Source organism: Phoxinus phoxinus (assembly GCF_949152265.1).
Source record: "Phoxinus phoxinus genome assembly, chromosome: 4".
In the NCBI taxonomy this organism is placed as follows: domain Eukaryota; kingdom Metazoa; phylum Chordata; class Actinopteri; order Cypriniformes; family Leuciscidae; genus Phoxinus; species Phoxinus phoxinus.
The window spans coordinates 37,298,743-37,319,208 of NC_136879.1; the positions used below are offsets into that span (position 1 = coordinate 37,298,743).

At 38.2% G+C, this 20,466-nt stretch overlaps 2 protein-coding genes across 3 annotated transcripts; one reads left to right on the top strand and one right to left on the bottom strand.

The window, feature by feature from the left end:
* Positions 1-9,093: 9,093 nt before the first annotated feature.
* Positions 9,094-10,132, bottom strand: rnf228 (ring finger protein 228; the record flags this gene model as incomplete). Its single annotated transcript, XM_079609974.1, has 1 exon — positions 9,094-10,132. The coding sequence occupies exon 1, from the start codon at positions 9,826-9,828 to the stop codon at positions 9,094-9,096; it is 735 nt and encodes a 244-aa protein (XP_079466100.1). The 5' UTR covers positions 9,829-10,132.
* A 162-nt stretch (positions 10,133-10,294) lies between these two features.
* LOC306996973 (sphingosine-1-phosphate phosphatase 2-like) lies at positions 10,295-20,446 on the top strand. Of its 2 annotated transcripts, XM_079609960.1 has the most exons (6): positions 10,295-10,374; positions 11,444-11,741; positions 12,842-13,003; positions 13,998-14,177; positions 16,906-16,995; positions 18,551-20,417. In XM_079609960.1, the coding sequence occupies exons 2-6, from the start codon at positions 11,502-11,504 to the stop codon at positions 19,112-19,114; spliced, it is 1,236 nt and encodes a 411-aa protein (XP_079466086.1). In that variant the 5' UTR covers positions 10,295-10,374; positions 11,444-11,501; the 3' UTR covers positions 19,115-20,417. The 2 variants fall into 2 exon arrangements, with proteins under 2 accessions (XP_079466086.1, XP_079466085.1); XM_079609959.1 differs by lacking the exon at positions 10,295-10,374 and having other exon boundaries at positions 11,437-11,741; positions 18,551-20,446.
* Positions 20,447-20,466: the final 20 nt, after the last annotated feature.

A 20,466-nucleotide genomic window follows, 5' to 3' on the forward strand; every position in this document is an offset into this window, starting at 1 on the left:
ATATATATAGCCTATATATATATATATATATATATATATATATATATATATATATATATATATATATATATGCTATAGGCCTATATATATCATTTTATATTAAATCAATCTCGTATGTTTTATTATTTAAAAAAAATGAAAGACAGAAACTCAGAATTAGCTAAGCAATTTAAATGAATAAAATAAGTTATTCACTTAAGATGATTGACTGATTTAACTCATTAACTCTCTCTCTCTCTCTCTCTCTCTCTCTCACACACACACACACACACACACACACACACATTGACTTCAATGACATGTGGCTCTTTTGTTGGACTAAAAAGAAACTTCAAATGTTTTCTTTCTGCCTGCGCGCGGGGACAATGGGGCGCACGCGGGAGGGAAACACGCGTGGGAAACGGGGGTCCGACTCCTTTCACGTGCAAAACACTCGATTATTCTCTCTTACTTAAAAAGTTAAATCAACGCCAAATAGCCTGGACCCCAGAGACACCGACCCAACTATTTAATGGAGAAGTTAACAATGAGTGCGTGTGTGTGCGTGTTTGTTAATGAGTTTCTATTCGATGCATAAATCGCATTATTTCACGATTATTGCTATTGCATTATTTTCGGTTGCTGATATTTTCATTTTAAATGTATCTCTTTATATTAGCTCATATTTACAGAGGCTAAATAGAAAAGCCCTATAAATGTCGAGAATTCATAGAACGTAGACGTTGACTCTGAAAATATGAAGGTTCCAAATAAATAGGAGAATGTGGTTCCAAAGTTAGTGTTAGGTAGTAGTATAATCTCTAAAGTGGACTATCGAAATAAGTGTTACCGAATGTTTAAAACACAAATCACACAAAATATTAGGCAATGCATTTATTTTTTACTTTCACTTTGAAAAGTCTAATACATTTATATGATGGGGGGGACCTATTAAGATGTTTTTTTAAGGGTTTATTCAGTTTTAAACTTGAAAAACATAAGATGACTGGTTGTAAAGGAGAGCGTGGGGAACAGGGGAATGATGCATGAGTCTTTGAAACACCGGATCCGCGTGTCGAATCCATTTTTGGAGAACAGATCTCGAGCAGAAGTGCACTCTGACGAGAGCATAATTAGTTTTATTATCAAGGGTCAAATATCTATATTCTCTTAGCAAATAGTGTCAAAATAATTCGAATCGGTTTGATATATGCATAATGGAATAAAAAGAAATAAAATGTAGGCTAACTGAGATCACCATAACCTGATGTTGTGTATATGCTTGTCGAAACTGGCTTCAAAATTAGACATGCCAGTTTTTTAGAGAATGAAAAAGTATAAGAATGTTCACACATACCATCTGACCATATAATGCACTTCTTGAACAGTGCATGCCTATGTTGTTTGTGTCATTTATCTTGTGATCTTGTCCAGCCTGAGGAAGGTCACCACCCTTTTAACCTCAATTAGATGGGGTTCCCTGAGAGAAAACGTAAATCCTCTCCAAAGACAACTTTAGAATAAAATCATCTGTCCTGCATTTACTGCCACAAGCATCCCGGAGCTGCAGGCTACAGAGAACGCATGAGGGGAACGCCTTTGAGATACACTGAGACACTTAACAAGACACTAAACATTTATCATTCACTGTCATGTTATATAATAATAATAATCATCATCATTACAGGTCAGCACCACTGTAAAGTTGAATAAAGTGGTGAACAGAATGTTTTACTGTATACATTGCACTCACATGCAGTAATTTCAGGTTGTAAAATAATATAAATTTCATGACAACAGACATTTTCTGCATTTTTTCTCATTTATTAGCCAACCGAGAGGTGAGTTCTTTATGTAAACAGAAAAAATTCAATGTGCAAATACAATTCAAACAGGTTTCACAACAATTATTGAGGCTTAATAGTAAAAACACACATTTCCTAATCTATAATAAACATGTCACGGCGTATATAAGGGCTGTGTACAAAGCCCACGACCCTACGTAGTGTTACTAAGAGGTCTGGAGTGCATTACGGGAAGTATAGTCGTCCCAGGCAGTAACACTGGGTTCAGGAAAGTGCCTTGAAGTCACTGGGCCAGTGTGTGCGGGACAAACGGACATATACGAGTGCACATCACTTCAGGCCTGATGGTCCAGACAGTCACAGCGATAGCGGTTTACTACGAGAACGAGGGGAGGTCACACTCAATATTATGGAAATATCATTCTTTACAGTTTGGTCATGATCTCTGTAAGTCAGTGAGACACAAGTTTCCTTTTCAGGCTCACATCTATGAAGCTGAAGCATCTGGACCAGGACAGAGTACAAGAGCATCTCCTTATCCTCATCCCTGTTGAAAAGACCAGCACAGATTGGGTTTTGGTTCCCAGTATCCGGGATGCTCCAGGCTTCTTACCTAGACCTCTTTGGTCCACCAGCTTCACAAAACTCAGATTTCCCCGATAGAATCATCATCATCATCTTATTCTGTTCAAAAGTTTGGGATTGGTGAGATTTATTTTTGAAAAAAGTCTGTCATGGTCACTAAGGCTACATTTATATAATCAAAAATACACCAATCAGTAATATTGTGATTTTTGTGATTTTTTTTTACAATTCACAATAACTGTTTTCTATTCGAATACATTTTGCAATTGTAATGCAACAAATAAATGCAATTTATTCATGTGATCAAATCTGTTCACATTTTGATCAATTGTCTCCATTCCTCCAGTCTTACACGACCTACATGAAAGCTAATATGATGATTTGTTAACTTTTTTCAGGATTCTTTGATGAATATAGTGTTCAAGAACAGCATTAAGTATCTTTGTAACATTATAAATGTCTTTACTGTCACATTTGATCAATTAAATGCATCCTTGCTGAATAAAAGTATTATTATAAAAGTAAAACTTACTGACCCCAAACTTTTGAACAGTGTGTGTATTTTGTCTTTTCAGCATAAAAATAGGCAGTAAAGAAGAAAATCAAGGCCATTGTGTAAAGTATACATGACATATATTTTGCCTGACAGAATGGCAGGAGGAGCTGTGAAACTGGTCACTATATAACATATAGCACACTTCCTGTACAAGTGTTGAATTGAACGGCACAGTTTACAGCAGCTAAATGCTGTTTACTTCTTTAACATTCGGGAACATAACCTTTGCATGTCTAGTTCACCGCTGCAATGATTCATATACCCCCACATTCATCTTATAAACCTTCCTTACAAAAAATGTAAGCAAATTGCATTACTACACACAAATGACTGCATCACTACACTTGTCCACCAGCAGAGGGCAGACCTGGTTTGATCCATCACATTTGCCTACAACAACAGCACAACTTTATCAAATATCAAAGAGTAAGCTTCTATAAAATTCACTTAAATTCATCCTATTAAAATGTTCAATTACTTCAATTAATAAATGAATAAATAAAAAGGAAAGGCACATAAGAGCTAATTTCAAGAAATAGTTCAATGAAAATTGTTTACCCACACTCATGTTTGCTGTTGTTCTTTTTTTGGCGCTTGATAGTTTGTTAATATTTCTCCTTTTGTTTTTCACAGATAAGGTGACAGGATTCAGGAATGACATGAGGGTGAGTAAATGATAGAATTACAATTTTTGGGTGAACTATCCCCTTAAAGAGAATGATTTGTAGATTTGTTTTGCATTTTAAAGAGAATGGCCTTAAAGCTGCAGTCACATTAGCGAAATTTAGTGTGGGAAAAAAACAGTGTTCAGTGTCAATAGGGTGAAGATGTATGAAGCACAGCTCACACAGAAGTCACTTTGAAACCAAGCAGATTTCTGAAGGTCCAACACGATCACAAGAAAGTGCGTCTATACCACGAATGTTATTTCTCGTGCCATTTATACGCCAACATTTTTATTTTTTTTTGCGTGCATGGCCTATGCTAAGCACTGAAACCCCTTGGTTAGGATTAGGGGTGGGGAGTGCGTGCGTGTTAAGTGCGTATCATGCACGTGAAAACTGCGTGAATTCAGACGACCATTAAAACGCTTATTAGTAAGCTTGTTTCCGCCTCACTCACAAAAACAAAAATTCAATAATTTTTTTCAGAATTGCGTGATATAAACTCGCAATCGTGAGTTATAAAGTCCGAATTGTAAGATAAACTCGTAATCATGAGTCATAAAGTCCGAATTGCGAGATATAAACTCGCAATTTCGAGAAAAGAGTAGGAATTGCGATATAAACTTGCAATTGCGAGAAAAAGTAAGAATTGCGAGATATATACTTGCAATTGTGAGAAAAAAAGTAAGAATCGCATGGTATAAACTCGCAATTGAAAAAAGTAGAATTACAACTTTAAATCACGCAATTCTGAGGAAAAAAGTCCGAATTGCAAGACATAAACTCTCAATTGCGAGGGGAAAAAAGTAAGAATTGAGAGATGTAAGCTCGCAATTGAGAGAAAAAAGTATGAATTGCGAGATATAAACTCACAATTAAGACAAAAGTAAGAATTGCGACTTTATATCACGCTATTTTGAGGGGGAAAAAACATCAGAATTGCGACATGTAAACTCGCAATAATGAGAAAGAAAGTCAGAATTGTGGAATAAAAAGTCGCAATTACCTTTTTTAGATTTTATTCAGTGGCGGAAACAAGCTATGATCGCGCGGACTGCGATTGGAATGAGCCAGCGAAATTTCGCCGACCAACGGTAAATGTGGCCGCACCTTTAATAGAAGAAAATATAGATGTTCAGGGCATCAAGTTTCGTAAATTACCATCATAAAACCATTAAGTCTAAAACGATCAGCTGAGCGATATTCAAATGCCTAGTTAGAATGTGTTTTGCACTGAAGTTAACAAGCCACGGTTAGCTGGATGAATATCAGTTTGTGACATCAAGACAAATGACCTGTGGGAGAGATGCAAAATTTCATAAGTGGGTCAGTAAACGCTCAGAAGCACCTCTTGGCTGCAGTCCCAGTGTGTGAGTCTTTAGCATTGATTTCTCTATCGCTGCATCCTGTCTCTGCAAGGACACAGCAAAACTCTAGCTGCTCCTCAGGTGTCAGATTCCTGTCTGCTTCATCTTCTCTAACACATCTCACACAGAGCTTTTCACCAACACTTTTTACATCAAGCATCATCATATCAAATACCCTTCATAAATGACTGATTTGTCATTGCTTAATGTAGAAATGGAAAATCGGCAGTACTGATTTGATTAACAAGGAAGCTTTTGTCAAGCGAAGATTGACCTTTTTTTCCAAGCAGAGTTCAGTATCTAACGTTTGTTTAACATCATGCAGCTTGTTTGCTTCTATACTAACATCGGTACTGCGCATCACAGGTTTCTGTGGTACAAAAATCAGATGAACGACTTGAAAAAGTGAGTACTAAGGTGAATGCATCGTGATGCTACGCACATTAAAAGCTCACACAGACGATATAGCAAAAAGAGATTGTCAGTTAGTCGTCAAATAACACGGGTTCACCGCGATAGATGCATAGGTGAAGCGAGAACAAAGAGGTGGTATAAAATTCACAATTTCCATAGTAAAGCTATTGACCCATAAGAACAAAGAGGTCTACTTTAAGACTGAATAGCATATGATAAAGCGAGTGGATAACAACACCCAGTGGCCATTTTGAGATTATCGTCCGATTGCGGTCAGCTTCAATTCACAGAAATGTTACGCATCTACCAGATTTTTAGTTATGATTTTTCAGTAAATAAAATGTCAAATTTGGTATGATAAAATTGGGTCCAAAAGTCTGAGACCACACTGGAAATGTGACATATTCCTAATAGCACACATACATCTCGGAGACGTCTATTTGATGTGCATGTTTTGATTTGCAAGATGTATTTTTATTTTTTATTTTTTCCTGTCAGATGTTAAATAGACATTTAGAAAACGTCTTTAAGATGTTTATGATTCAGACTGTACGTAAAACTGACTTTTTATAGATGTTTATCAGATGTTTGTATGCAGCAGATGCTTTCCAGATTAACTGCTCTTTAACAGACATCTTGGAGACGTACGTGTGCTATATTATTTTGGACATAAACAGGAAGATTTGGAGGGAAAAAAAGATTGAGAAAGGAAGGTTATGACAAAATATGGAAGAAATGTTCACGATTCTGCACTAATTCTAGATCACTAAGCAGATTTGTGACACTGACCCAAACTGTAGTTTGCTGATAATATAATAAAGTAGTACATGATTCCTGTAGCTCAAACAGTTGAGCATGGCGCTAGCAACGCCAAGGTCACGGTTCAATTACCAGGGAGAGCATTATCTAATAAAATGGATAACTTGAATGCAATGTAAAATGCTTTGGATTAAAGTGTCAGTTACTCTTTATTGCGATAGTCCACTTTAGACATTCTACTAACTTCAACTAACTTTACAACTACATGTCAACTAACTCTCATGAGACTATTGTGGACTGTTAGGTTTGGGTTAGGTGACAGTTTAAATGTTGAATTTCGGTGTGGGATTGCAAATATTGCGCATAATTTTACTCATTCCTGCAGATTTTGTCTTAGCAAGTATTCACATAAACACAGTCAGTTATGTTTAATGTGAATGTAAACATTTGAGAAAGAAAACGCATGTGCAACAGTATAAAGGATCAGTGCATCAGGTCTTAAAGTGACAGCAGCCTAATATACCTGCCTCCAAATTATGAAATAATATAAAAGATATCGATATGGAAGTTTTTCCCCATGGTATCGATGTCAATGGCCAGTGAAAATGCTGAGTGGCTAGCAACTTTGGAAAACCACTAGTCGCAGTGGCTGGTGAACAAAAAAGTTAATGTCAAGCTCTGACGATAACTATATTATCGGCGCGCGCTGCAGTTTTGTCTCTTTAAATGCTTGAGCTTGTTAAAGCAGGATGGATTCTGATTGGCTGTCAATGTTTTTATCATTCATCAGCAGGGGAAAACATCGTTCTGAAAGTGTTACAGTTGTAGTGTGAACTCTGCTATTCTTTTATGTTTAGAAAGATTTTTTTAACTATATATCTTTATCATTATATAGTTATGGTTCTTGTTGTGAACGGGCCTTTAGAGTTCGGGTTAGTAGAATAAGTTGACGTAGTTGCAGAGTTACTTATTGTCAGAAGAGTGTCTATTGGGAGAGCGGAAAAATTTTATATTAAGCAGCCAGTCTACTAATTTGTTATACTCTAATGACAGATAGTTGACGTGACATAGTTGCAAAGTTACTAGAATGTATAAAGTGGACCATCGAAATATAGTGTCTGCCAAATGCATAGTGGAAATGTCGGATTTAAAAAAAAAAAAAGTGGTCTCGCAGACTTTTGAACTGTAAATTGTGGCTCCAAAACCTGTCTGAAAGTCTGAATGTCATTCCATTAGAAATGAAATATCAAACCGAATGGCAGCTGTGCTCCCGGAAACTTCTCCCATTGCTATGACGTTTAACCAACTGGTGTATTGGTGATTTTTAGTGGATGCATGAAGTCAGTTCTTCTCAAGCTCACACAGGTGTCCTAGCAGAAGATATGGGTGTCTGTGCTCGCGAGTGTGAGGCCCATGAAGAGCAGCACAAGAATGGACATGGTAACACACACGTATCCGCTTGTTCCAGCTGTTCTGGGACAGTGTGGTCGTAGTGGAGCTAGTTCTGTATCCAGTCGTCTGGGACGGGCATCATACAGGGCATCTGATGTGCTCACGTGTGCAGACACTTCTCGCACTGCAAGATTTGGGGCTGAAATAGTTCAAGTACTAGCTCTCGTCGTAGAGAAACCACGGCCCGTTGGAAGTAATCCAATAGTGACTCGTCCAATAGTGACAATAGTGTTTAGATGCGTCTATAAATACTAGTCCTTTCTTTAGTTATTGAAGTTTGCTTTTCAAGTAGTAACTTGTATATTTTCCAGTTTTCCTAGTTCTAATTGAATTGACACCTGTGTGAATTCCAGGTATTTTAGTAACTTTGGAAGAAAAAAAAGTTTTTAATATAAAGGTAATTTGTTAGCATTGGTTAACTACATTAGTTAACATGAACTAACAATGAAAAAATACATCTAAAGCATTTATTAATCTTAGTTAGTGTTCATATCTACATGTACTAACACATTATTAATAAATTATCAAAAATTGTTTCTGTTAATCTTGTTGGTAACACTTTACAATAATGTTTCATTAGTTAACTACATTAGTTAACATTAACTAGCGAGAAACAATACTTTTACAGCATTTATTAATATCAGTTGCGGTTACATTTACTAATACATTATTAAAATCAAAGGTTGTATTAGTTAACAGTATTAATGCACTGTGAACTAACATGAACAAACAATGAAGAATTTTATTTTTAACTAAGGTTATATAAATATATTTCTCATAGTTAGTTCATGTAACAAATGTATTAACTAATGTTAACAAATGAGACCTTATTTTAAAGTGTTACCATATTATGTATTTAATGGACCTCAGCTAACATGAACTAATAGCAGATGCATTTTTATTAACTAATGATAAAAAAAAGATTAATAAATACTGTAAAAATGTATTGCTCATTATTAGTTAATGCCGAAACTAACGTTAACTAATAGGAACATGTTTTAGTTATTCTGACTAATCATTACACAAACATAAACAATTGTATGAGATCAAAATATATATTGTTGGATTAACTTTAAAAAGTAAACTGGTTGTCTTAAAATTTTGAGTTCATTGAAATGAAAAAATTTGAGTTAATACAATAAATGAGTTTGGTTTAATCAACATAAACTCAAAATATTACGTTATCTGAACCACAAATTATCTAAGTTGATTTGATAAAAACAAACCTTGTGATAACAAATCATGAAGGTAATTTTTTTTCCAATACTGTTAAAAAGTGATTTTTCAAAGTTATAAATAGCATTTTGCAAGAAAATAGCCTACAGACTGTCTACTTAACAATTTAATGTGTAATTCAATGTATAATTATTTGTGAAATTTAGCAATTTCTGAGTGAGAATTGTTGGGATTTACTGTAGTTATGCATGCCTATATAAAACATACTGATAGTAACATAAAAAGAAACAACTTGGTTGCCTATTAATTAAGCGATAAAAGCTGAAAGGGCTCTGTCACGCGTTTCTCCGGCTGGCACTAGTGGAGGCAGAGGAGCGGCCCGTCTCGTGCTCCGGTCTGTCTTTGAGCCAGTAGAGGAGCCACGTTACCATCGCAGACACCATGGCGAGGATGCTCGCGATCGACAGACACAGGGGTCCCGCGGGCGAGGGCGGCCCGCCGTGGCTGTGCACGAATATGAGGCCCATGAAGAGCAGCACGAGCATGGAGAGCAAGGAGAAGATGACGCACACGCACCCGGTGGTCAGCGCGAGACGCCTGCAGTTGCGGCAGCTCTCGTAGCGCGAGATCGAGTCCTGGGACAGGGTGGTCGCGGTGGACACCGTGGTGGTGGACGCGAGGATGGACGCGTCCTCCTCGCGCCTGAGCGCCACGAGCGCAGGGTGCATCGGAGGCGGGTGCGGCGGCAGGGCATCTTGAGGCACAGGGTCCGAGTCGATGTACAGAGGGAAGTCCTCTGTGACCTTGGTGTTGTTGGGCAGGTTCTGGATCCGGTATTCGGGTACGGACGTGCGGTGGCGGCACACGGGGCAGCTGATGCGCCACGGCCGCTCCTCGCACAGTTGCAGCGCGTGCAGACACTCCTCGCAGAACGTGTGCAGGCACTCCAAGATCTTGGGCGCGCGACGGTCGAGATCGAAATAGTTGTAGCAGATTTTGCACTCGTATTCCTCGTAGGGAAACGCCTTTGGTGCCGGGAGAGCAGGCGGCTCCGACCCGTTATCTGCCATGGCATCTCGCGCTGCCTCACATCCTCGACACAATGGGCGCGAGGCAGTCACGCGCGCCGCCTTTTCTTCTCTTTATCCTGTCAGCGAAAGCCCGTGCTCCCGTTAAACCCGGACATTTTTGTGTAAGGCCTTTTTTTAAACGGTTCTTTAGTCTCCGTACACGCTGAGTAGCCTAAATAATTAACCGTATCGTTCCAGTCCGGAAGGGAGGTGATGTAATGCTTTGCTCCCTCTCATCCAGAACCGATGTGTGTGTGCGACCGAGCACGGAGAGATGCGGGACGCGGGAATCACACCTCAATCAAAGCATCAGACACGCGTACGGGTCAAACGGCACGAGCCTTTCTGCTAAAGGATGCTGTTTACGTCAGGAGATTTAACTCTTTTTTTGCTGTCCAAACATCTCTGTGTTTTTTCCCCCCATTAACCATTACCGACTACATGGAAATAAAAGCTGGCCATTTAACCGTGTTATTCTCCATTGTGAGTCATTTACCTGTTTGTTCGCTCACGTTGTTGTCATGGAAACTAATAAGCCATAAACAGGTGACTTGCCCATTATTTCAGGTTCATTCATCCCAGAGTTCTCCATTCAATCAAATAAACATGTTTTTTTTTTGTTGTTTTTTTGTTTTTTCATGAGACAGCTAGCCCCGGTGTCCCTTGTGTGTTGTTATATTGGATAAAAAAAAAAGAAAACTCACTATTTTAAAAGATAGAAATCACTTTTTTTCATGTTTTTCCCAGGTATTGACTTCTGATTTGAAAAAGCAACAACAGAAAATTACATATTTTTTTTAATCCTTTCTTATTTTTTTATTTTTACTAGTCAAACAAAGCTAAATTTTAAGTTTAAATTAATGGTCCTCAGTCAGGAAGTTTGTTTTAACAAAATTGATTTTGACAATTGAGTTGATATTAATTTAATAAGCGATGACAGACAAAGCAGAATCCTGGTAAAATAAATGAATCCGAAGGGTAAAATTATTATATTATGTAGAAGTATATGAATATTTACTTATATTTTAATTGAAGATATGTCAACACTGTGAAATCAAAAGCTTAAGAATTCCCTTAATGAAAGCAAACATGTCTGAAATGTATCTAATTCATGGAAATAGATAATAAAAACCCCATTCATATAATAATTATTAAAAAAGAATAATAATAACAATAGTAACAACATGCCACTTGGGACCTTCTGTGAAAATTCTGGTGGCTCATCTTACCCCAAGGGTCTAATTTTATCTTTTTACTTCAAAAGAAAATAAACCGCTTATCATACCTGTCACAGGTGAGTCATTCCTGCCGTGTATAGTTGTAGAGTAGAAACAGTAATAAGTAAATTAGCTGTTTCTACTTATTCCTATAATAACACATTGATGCATCATCATCATGCACATGCTAAACATATCTAATACGTTATTAAAAGTTAATATATTGTTCATAAGGGGGGCATCTTCCCCCCATCCTACTCTACAACTACACGGAAGGAGTCACCTGTGACAGGTATGATAAGCGGTTCATTTCCCATGGGTAAGCATGTTAGCCAATCAAAACAGCCATAAGCTTCTCTACGTCAGCACACTTTGACGCGCTGTCACCTCACCTGCAGCTGTAAAACACACACCTGCGAACGCGCGCTGGGCCGGTGCGGAAGCCAGAGCTCAAACATGTGGGGGGTCATCTCGTACCTGAACAGCCCCGAGCTGGTGGTCGGCTTCCAGCGGTGCTGCGGCCTGGTCCCGAGAGAGAGGGACTCGGTTATCACTCAAAACAGACGCGTGAACGCCAATGGATCCGATCCGGTCACGATCCAGCGGCGCAGAGCGGAACAGGTGCCGAACGGGACGTCGCGCGCGCACGACAGCAACTCCAACTACAAATCCGCCAGTTCACAGTGTGAACATAAAGTGAGTAAATCCGATTTAAAAGACGCTCTTTTTTTCAGGTGAATTAAAACCGTGAGTTTTCCCTAACGCAAAGACAGTGCGTTTCAAAACACATGCCAAACGACAAGATTTTCCTGTTCCTCTGGTTGGTTTAGATTAGAAGTTTATTAAACAAATTGATGACTCACCATGTTTTTTTACATACATCTTAGTTTCTAATACAGTAAAGCTATGAACTGAGAAGTAGATCACTCAAATTGGCTACTTTCAAATATTTGACATACCTTGCATTAATAACAGTAAACAAAAATAATAAACAATAATGTTTATACCATATCAGTTTTTAATGTGGATTCAAATTTTGTATTTTCATAATTTGGGTGAACTGTAAAAAAGTTTAACTTTAGTTTGTTATGTGATGGATCACAAAGAGTTTATTTTTTATGGTGCCACACATGCCTTACAAAATGTTGAAACAATATAGAAAAATATAGTTTTATATTTGAAGACTTTATATGCAACAACCATAAGTCAGTCTGACATTTTTTCTTTTAAATTATGATTTTTATCAGGCTTTACTTTCAGGCTTTAATTTCTCTTAATGGCAATGACAAGTTTACTAGTTATTGAAATGTGTTATTTTCAAAAAATGTCACTGATAAGAATAAATTAAACACATTAACTAGACATTAGACTATTTAACACATTAACATTAATCTTAGAGATGTTTGCATCTGAAGTCTTAATTTATATTTTAAATATTTTATTTATAAGTTTATTAGTGACAGTAAAAAAACATGATTCATATATATATATATATTCATTTGCATATCTGGTTCCTAGAAAGGCTTTTCTAAAAAAAAATCATTAAGCTAATACAGAGTGTCATTTATGCACATACAAATACAATCCTAAATGACCTGTACCTATTTTAAGGATGCTCCCAACCCTGGCATGAATAACTAATTAAAACAAACATTTATTACATTAAAAATGAGAGCAGTTCTGGTTTATTATGGTTTATTATTATTTATGGTTTATAAATATTGTGGTCAATTTGCTTGTGATTCCTGTTTGTTGATGTGATGATGAGACAGTTTATGGAGTTCCTCTGTGTACAGGATCGTCCCAGGCCTCATTACGAGGTGAGAAACTGGCTGTTCTACTTCCTGTTTGTGATCTCAGCCAATCTGGGCCATGAAGTGTTTTACATCACCTTTCTGCCCTGCATCCACTGGAACCTCGACCCCTTCCTGTGCAGGAGACTCGTCAATGTGTGGGCTGTGAGTGTCTGCTGATATACACACACACACACACACACACACACACACACACACACACACACACACACACACACACACACGTTCACACTCAGACTCTCACAAACACGCGCGCGCGCACACACACACACACACACACACGTTCAGACTCTCACACACACACACACACTCAGACTCTCACTCAGACTCTCACTCAGACTCTCACTCTCACACACACACACACACTCACTCACCCACCCACACAAACACACACACACACACACAGACTCACTCACACTCAGACTCACTCACTCACTCAAACACACACACACTCACACTCAGACTCACTCACTCACTCACCCACACAAACACACTCACACAAACACACTCACACACACTCTCTCTCTTTTACTCACTCACACTCAGACTCTCTCACTCACTCACACTCACTCTCTTTCTCACTCACTCAAACACACACACACTCACACTCAGACTCACTCACTCACTCACCCACACAAACACAAACAAACACACACACACACACACTCTCTCTCTTTTATTCACTCACACTCAGACGCTCTCACTCACTCACTCACTCACTCACTCACTCACTCACTCACTCACTCACACACTCTCTCTCTCTCTCTCTCTCTCTCTCTCTCTCTCTCACATGCACATGCATAGACTTGTTCTGTTTGCTCTTTACCCACAATGGTATAGAACAGGGATAGGCAACTCCGGTCCTGAGGGCCACTGTCCTGCAGAGTTTAGCTTCAGCCCTGATAACAACTCACCTGCCTGTATCTATCTAGTAATCCTAAAAACACCGATTGCCTTGTTCAGGTGTGTTTAATTAGGGTTGGAGCTAAACTCTGCTGGACAGTGGCCCTCCAGAACTGGAGTTGCCTATCCCTGGTATAGAAAGTCTTTAAAGTGGACTGCATTTAACAAAATTTGAATTGGTCAGCAGTGAAAAATGAACCATGTGTACCAACGTGTCTCATTCCTCTCTCCTCAGGTGGTGATGTATATCGGGCAGGTGATGAAGGATATTTTAAAGCTGCCCCGTCCTACATCTCCCCCGGTGGTTAAACTGGAGACCCGTGTGGACGCGGAGTACGGCTTGCCCTCCACACACGCCATGGCAGCGACAGCCATCTCATTCACACTGCTTCTCAGCGCTCACGAGAGAGTAAAGGTCAGACACACACACTCCATTGAGAACGCTTTGAATGTGGCTTGCTTTTGCATAGTTTAGCGAAGGGGCGTGGCCATCTGTCTCATCAGTCAGCTCAAGCCCCGCCCACACATCTGCTGTGTGACTTCATAATGAGCTCTCAGTAAATGACTGTCAGTCAGCGTCAGTTATAGTCAGATGAGGCCATCCATCAGCTTTCAAACCCTTTGACTCTTGATGGTGTTTTCAAATATTGGGTCAATTATAAGTCATAACTTATCCGTGCTTCTTTAGAGTCCGAGATTTTAAAACACGCCACACAGTAGCACACATATATAACCATTGTAAAACTTTATTAGTGAACTGTAAAGTTGTATTCCCTCCCTTCACCCTCTGCTTCTGTGGCAGTCAAATGACAGATTAAAAAAAGATATATATATTTTAATTAGAAGAATGTAGGCCTACTATTTTTTTTAGCTTGATACTGTTTTTTATTTAATATTTAGTTTTTAAAATTATATTTATGGAATAGTTATGATCCATTTATTTCCTGTTTAACACTTTTTGAGCATAGACCTGAAAATAAAATGTCCAACTTAAACAGTCTTAAATCTTTGAATACTTTGAAACACAGACTTAAGTTTGGTGTCTTTTTAAATCTTGTCAGCTTATTTCTGAAGTAAAACTTTAAAAAAAAGTTACAGAAGTTTGTTTATTGTGCAAAACGCATGAAAATGCTATTTTTACATTTGATATGAAATATATATTTTCCAAAGTATGTTTTGTTCTAAAACGGAGATAATCAAAGCCATAAATCTAAACAAGTAAAATTTAGTTTGGGCGCAGTACCAAACGTTTCCAATAGATATTTAGTTTAGTTAGTTTAGTTTTATTTAGAGTTTGACAAGGCAAGATATTGGGGAACAAAACCCTGAAATGTATCAAACAAAACATACTCAAGATAACCCATACCTAATTTAAAATATAAAATAAAACATAAAACAAAATAACAAGTGAAGTAAAATATATGCACATAAAAACCTGAAATACATCAGGCTTCATACCAAAAAACTATAAGTTATTTATAACACAATTATGAGCACGTGGAATAAAACAAAAGTTTGTGCTTTTTTTATTTACTCCTGGTCACAACAAATTCCCTTTTTGCTTATATAATAGAAATTTGCTTCACATTATTTTCCAATACTGTCATTTTTGACTTCAAACAAGTGCGACTATTTTTTTTTTCGAATCATGTCCACGATTATTTTTCTGTTCACATTTTTTAAAAACAAAATGTCATACCATTCTGATGACGTAAAACATAAAAAAATAAACGTAAAATGTTGGTTGAGTGTAATTTTGCTGTTTTGATCGGTATTCTTAGTTTATATAGGCAGCAATTATTGATTTAGATAAAAAAAAAATAGATTTTTATTTTATTTCAAACAAGATTTTATGAGTAAGGATCAGTGTTGACGCTAATTTGAAACCCTAATCAAGACATCTTCTTAAATATATATCATCAATATATATCATATTACAATCAGAGAAGTGTTTACTATCGTTCAAAAGCCTGGGGTCAATATTCATATATATATATATATATATATATATATATATATATATATATATGTATATACATATTTATCATGTGACACTGAAGACTGGAGTATTGATGCTGGAAATTTAGCTTGCAGGAATAAATTATATTTATATAAAATTATAATTATATAAAAATTACAGGAATAAATTATATTTTAGCATGTGTGACCCTAGATCACAAAACCAGTCACATGTTGCACGGGTATATTTGTGGCAATTGTATGGGTAAAAATTATTGATTTTTCTTTTATGCCAAAAATCATTAGGATATTAAGTGAAGATCATGTTCCACCGTAAATATATAAAACATTTATTTTTGTGAGTGACTGCAGCAAAATCGTGAACATAAATGAAAAACATTAAAGGAGATTTTCTCAATGTTTTATTTTTTTGCACCTTCAGATTCCAGATTTTTTAATAGTTGTATCTCGTCCAAATATTGTCCCATCCTAACAAACCACACATCAATGGAAAGCTTATTTATTCAGCTTTCATATGATGTATACATCTAAATTTCAACAGACTTCTGTTAAAAACATAAAAAATCGTATTGAAATCTCGACTACTAGCTTTTAGCTACTCCATAAAAGGACGGACTGATGTGAAAACCGATTCTTTGTGCGTAAAGGAAACCAGAGAGCTGTATGTGTATGATTTGAGAATAAAAAAGAAAAGGCCATTCCAGTCAATAATACATGAGGTCCACTGTCCCAGAATCCATTGAGCCCATTCAGGAAACGTTCTTCATTAACTTCCTGTGAAAGACCCCCAGCTGACAGAGGAAGAGAGAGAGGAAAGGAGAGAGAGATGGACAGATGGATGGAGTAAGAGGGAACAGAGGAGGCTGGGAGGCGTCATGAATATCTACAGACATGTCAGTGATTAACAGAGTCCTGAATAAAACCAGTGGGAAGAGCACATGTCAGGAGAGAACGGGATGTTATTAGAAGAGACAATGAGGAAAAGAGAGGATGTTTTGAGTTTATTGATACAATAAAGTGACTATTTCCCTCATGGTTCTCTCACACAAAAGAGATTAATTTACATATATGGCCGCTTTTGACGAATGTGCTGGAATGTTGATTTTTTTTTTTTTTTTGAGTGAACGGTTTGTTTAATAATGTGTGTTCCCCCCCTGTCTTAGTTCCCGTTTGAGCTGGGATTGGTTGTGGCCGTGGTTCTGTCCGCACTGGTGTGTCTGAGCCGTCTTTACACCGGCATGCACTCGGTTCTGGTGAGTCTGGAAGAGAGAGAGACACTTTAAAATGGACGTGCACTTTTGCGTTTGATATGAAAAATTTAAACTCCTGTATAATTCATATAGTCTGGAGAGTCTCCATAGATTTTACCTCTAGTTTCTTTAATACAGCACAGTTGAATTGGTGGATACGAAGGCAAACATTCGCTTACGTGCTTAAAGGATGCTGTTTATCATTTTAGTTTGGCATTACATGTTGCATTAATGTGTAGTTTTAGGTGGAGATTAGCATATCACATTGCAGGTCAGCTGCCCATTTAGAAATCACTCAGAACACCCTAGCAACCACATAGCAACACGCTAACAGCCATTTAGAGCACCTTTCAAACCAGCTAGAAAGATTAACAACCAATCAAAACACCCTAGCAACCACATAGCAACACGTTAACAGGCATTTAGAACACCCTTGAAACCAGCTAGAAACATTAACAACCACTCAGAACACCCTAGCAACCACATAGCAACACGCTAACAGCCATTTAGAGCACCTTTCAAACCAGCTAGAAACATTAACAACCAATCAGAACACCCTAGCAACCACATAGCAACATGTAAACCATTTAGAACACCCTTGCTAGAAACATCTTAACAACCACTTACAGCATCCTAGCAACTGCATATAGCAACACATTAATAACCACTCAGTGCACCCTAGCAATCACATGGCAACAAGATTACAACACAGAGCACCCTAGCAACCACAAATCAACATAACCATACAGAGCACCCTAGCAACCACATAGCAACATAACCACTCACCACATAGCAACCACATAGAAACAGATTAACAACCAACCAGAACACCCTAGCAACCACATAGCAACAAGATTAACACTCAGAGCACCCTAGCAACCACAGCAACGTAACCACACAGAACACCCTAGCAACCCCCATAACAACGTTAAACATTTAGAACACCCTAACATCCAGTTAGAAACATCTTAAAAACTACTCAGAACGCCCTTGCAACTGCATACATTAACAACACATTAACAACCATTTAGAACACATTGCAAACAGCTAAAAATATTAACGACCACTCTGAACACCCTAGCAAACACATAGTAAAAATATTACCAATCAGAGCACCCTAGCAACCCCATAGCTGCATGTTAACTACCCTTTAGAAAACCTTGCAACCAGCTAGAAACCACCACACAGAACACCCTAGCAACCACATAGTAACAAGATTACCATTCAGAGCACCCTAGCAACCACAGCAACACAACAACTCAGAACACCCTAGCAACCCCATAGCAAGACGTAACCCATTTAGAACACCTTTTCAACCAGCTTGCAACCACATAGCAACATAACCACTCAGAACACCCTAGCAACTGCATGTCAACATAACCACTCTCGCAACCAGCTAGAAAATGAGTACATTTTTCATAATAATGCCATAAAAACTGCATTATGGTGTCAGTATGACGGTACATAAAACCGGTTGAGCTGCATGAATCTAGAATTACAGAGTCTGATACTAATGACAGGAAGCTAAAGTGAATCTCTCTCTCTCTCTTCCTCTCAGGATGTGATTTGTGGCGTTGTAATTTCCGCCGTCATCATGGCCGTGTCGTACCCGTTCTGGGGAACCGTGGACTTCCTTCAGCTCCACAGCCCCGTCTCCCCCATCGTGGCGCTGGCACTGCCCCTCTTCCTGTCCTACAAGTACCCAGAGCTGGACCATTACACCACCACACGCGGGGACACCACCATTATTTTAGCATGCAGTGCGGGATGTTCGGTCGGATACTGGGTGAATGAGCGTTTGGGCTTGACCTTTGACCTAGCCGGGCCTTTTCCAGTGACTCTGCCCCCTCTGACCCTTGCAGCCGTGGGCCTCGGTGTGGCACGGTTCCTGGTGGGGTTGGCGATGCTGGTCCTGACCCGGCAGACGGTGCGCTGGGCGAGCCTGCGGGTGCTCTGCCGGATTTACGGCGCGTCTGTGAGCGACGTCGACGCACGCAGGAGGAAAGAGATCGAAGTGCCGTATAAGTTCAGCACGTATGTTGCCATCGGACTGGTCAACAGCATCATGGTGAACAGAGTGTTTGTGATGATGGGACTTTGGGATTTGGGAAATTCGGTGTAATTTCTCAGTGTTTACAGGCAAGTTTGAACCGAATCCCTCTCCATCAAACATTCTCAGTCGAGCTGCGTGGTTCTGGATAAAGTGAGAATCACGACAAAACAGATCAAGATTTTCTAACTAAACCAAAACAACATGAACTTTACTAGAGGTTCTGATAAAATGTTGACTACTGCAGTCTATTTCAAAGTGAATGATTCAATGACCTTCAATTCATAAATGCTTCACTCAAGCGTTTTTTGAACGAATATCTTGAATGAATGATTCAATGACTAATACGTGTTTTTAACGGTCACTTGTCGCCACTTACTGGTGTAACAATGTAATTGATATTATCATTATTTGAAGCGCCATGTTACTTTCTAAAGGCGATTTGCTCTATTTTGATCGCTACCATAGACATCAGTGTTTATATCCGAGCTATAAACTTTTATCCCAGTTCTGAATATATGAATATTTTTAACAGCAATAACAAAACTGTGTGCTTGAAAATACTTTTACTACTGCATTTTTAGAAATGACTCAGAAAACCCTAGCAACCACATAGCAACACGTTAACCGCCATTTAGAACACCCTTGAAACCAGCTAGAAACATTAACAACCACTCAGAACACCCTAGCAACCACATAGCAACATGTAAACCATTTAGGACACCCTTGTTAGAAACATCTTAACAACCACTTACAGCATCCTAGCAACTGCATAGCAACACATTAATAACCACTCGGTGCACCCTAGCAATCACATGGCAACAAGATGACAACACAGAGCACCCTAGCAACCACAAATCAACATAACCACACAGAGCACCGTAGCAACCACATAGCAACATAATCACTCAGTCACTTGTCGCCACCTACTGGTGTAACGATCTAATTGATATTATCATTATTTGAAGCGCCATGTTACTTTCTAAAGGCGATTTGCTCTATTTTGATCGCTACCGTAGACATCAGTGTTTATATCCGAACTATAAACTTTTATCCCAGTTCTGAATATATGAATATTTTTGACAGCAATAACAAAACTGTGTGGTTGAAAATACAGCAGATTTGAATGTTCTGGTGTGATTTTTGTCAAAGGTTTAATAGACAGACGAATCGTTGTCGTTTAGGAGAATGAGATCGCATGGGTGTTCGTGAATCGAAATCGCAACTTTTTTTCTTTTTTTTTTACAATTATTCGTGCAGCTTTAATTCTCAGGGAGAAATTTGCATAGGCCTTTGTCCAGAAATGGCTAGCACATTTATATTAAACAGGATTTGTTAAACCTAGTAGATAAAACAACTGCATTTTGTAAAAGTTTGTGGATGTATTAGTGTAGTTTTGCTTGCATTTTTAAAGGAATATTCTT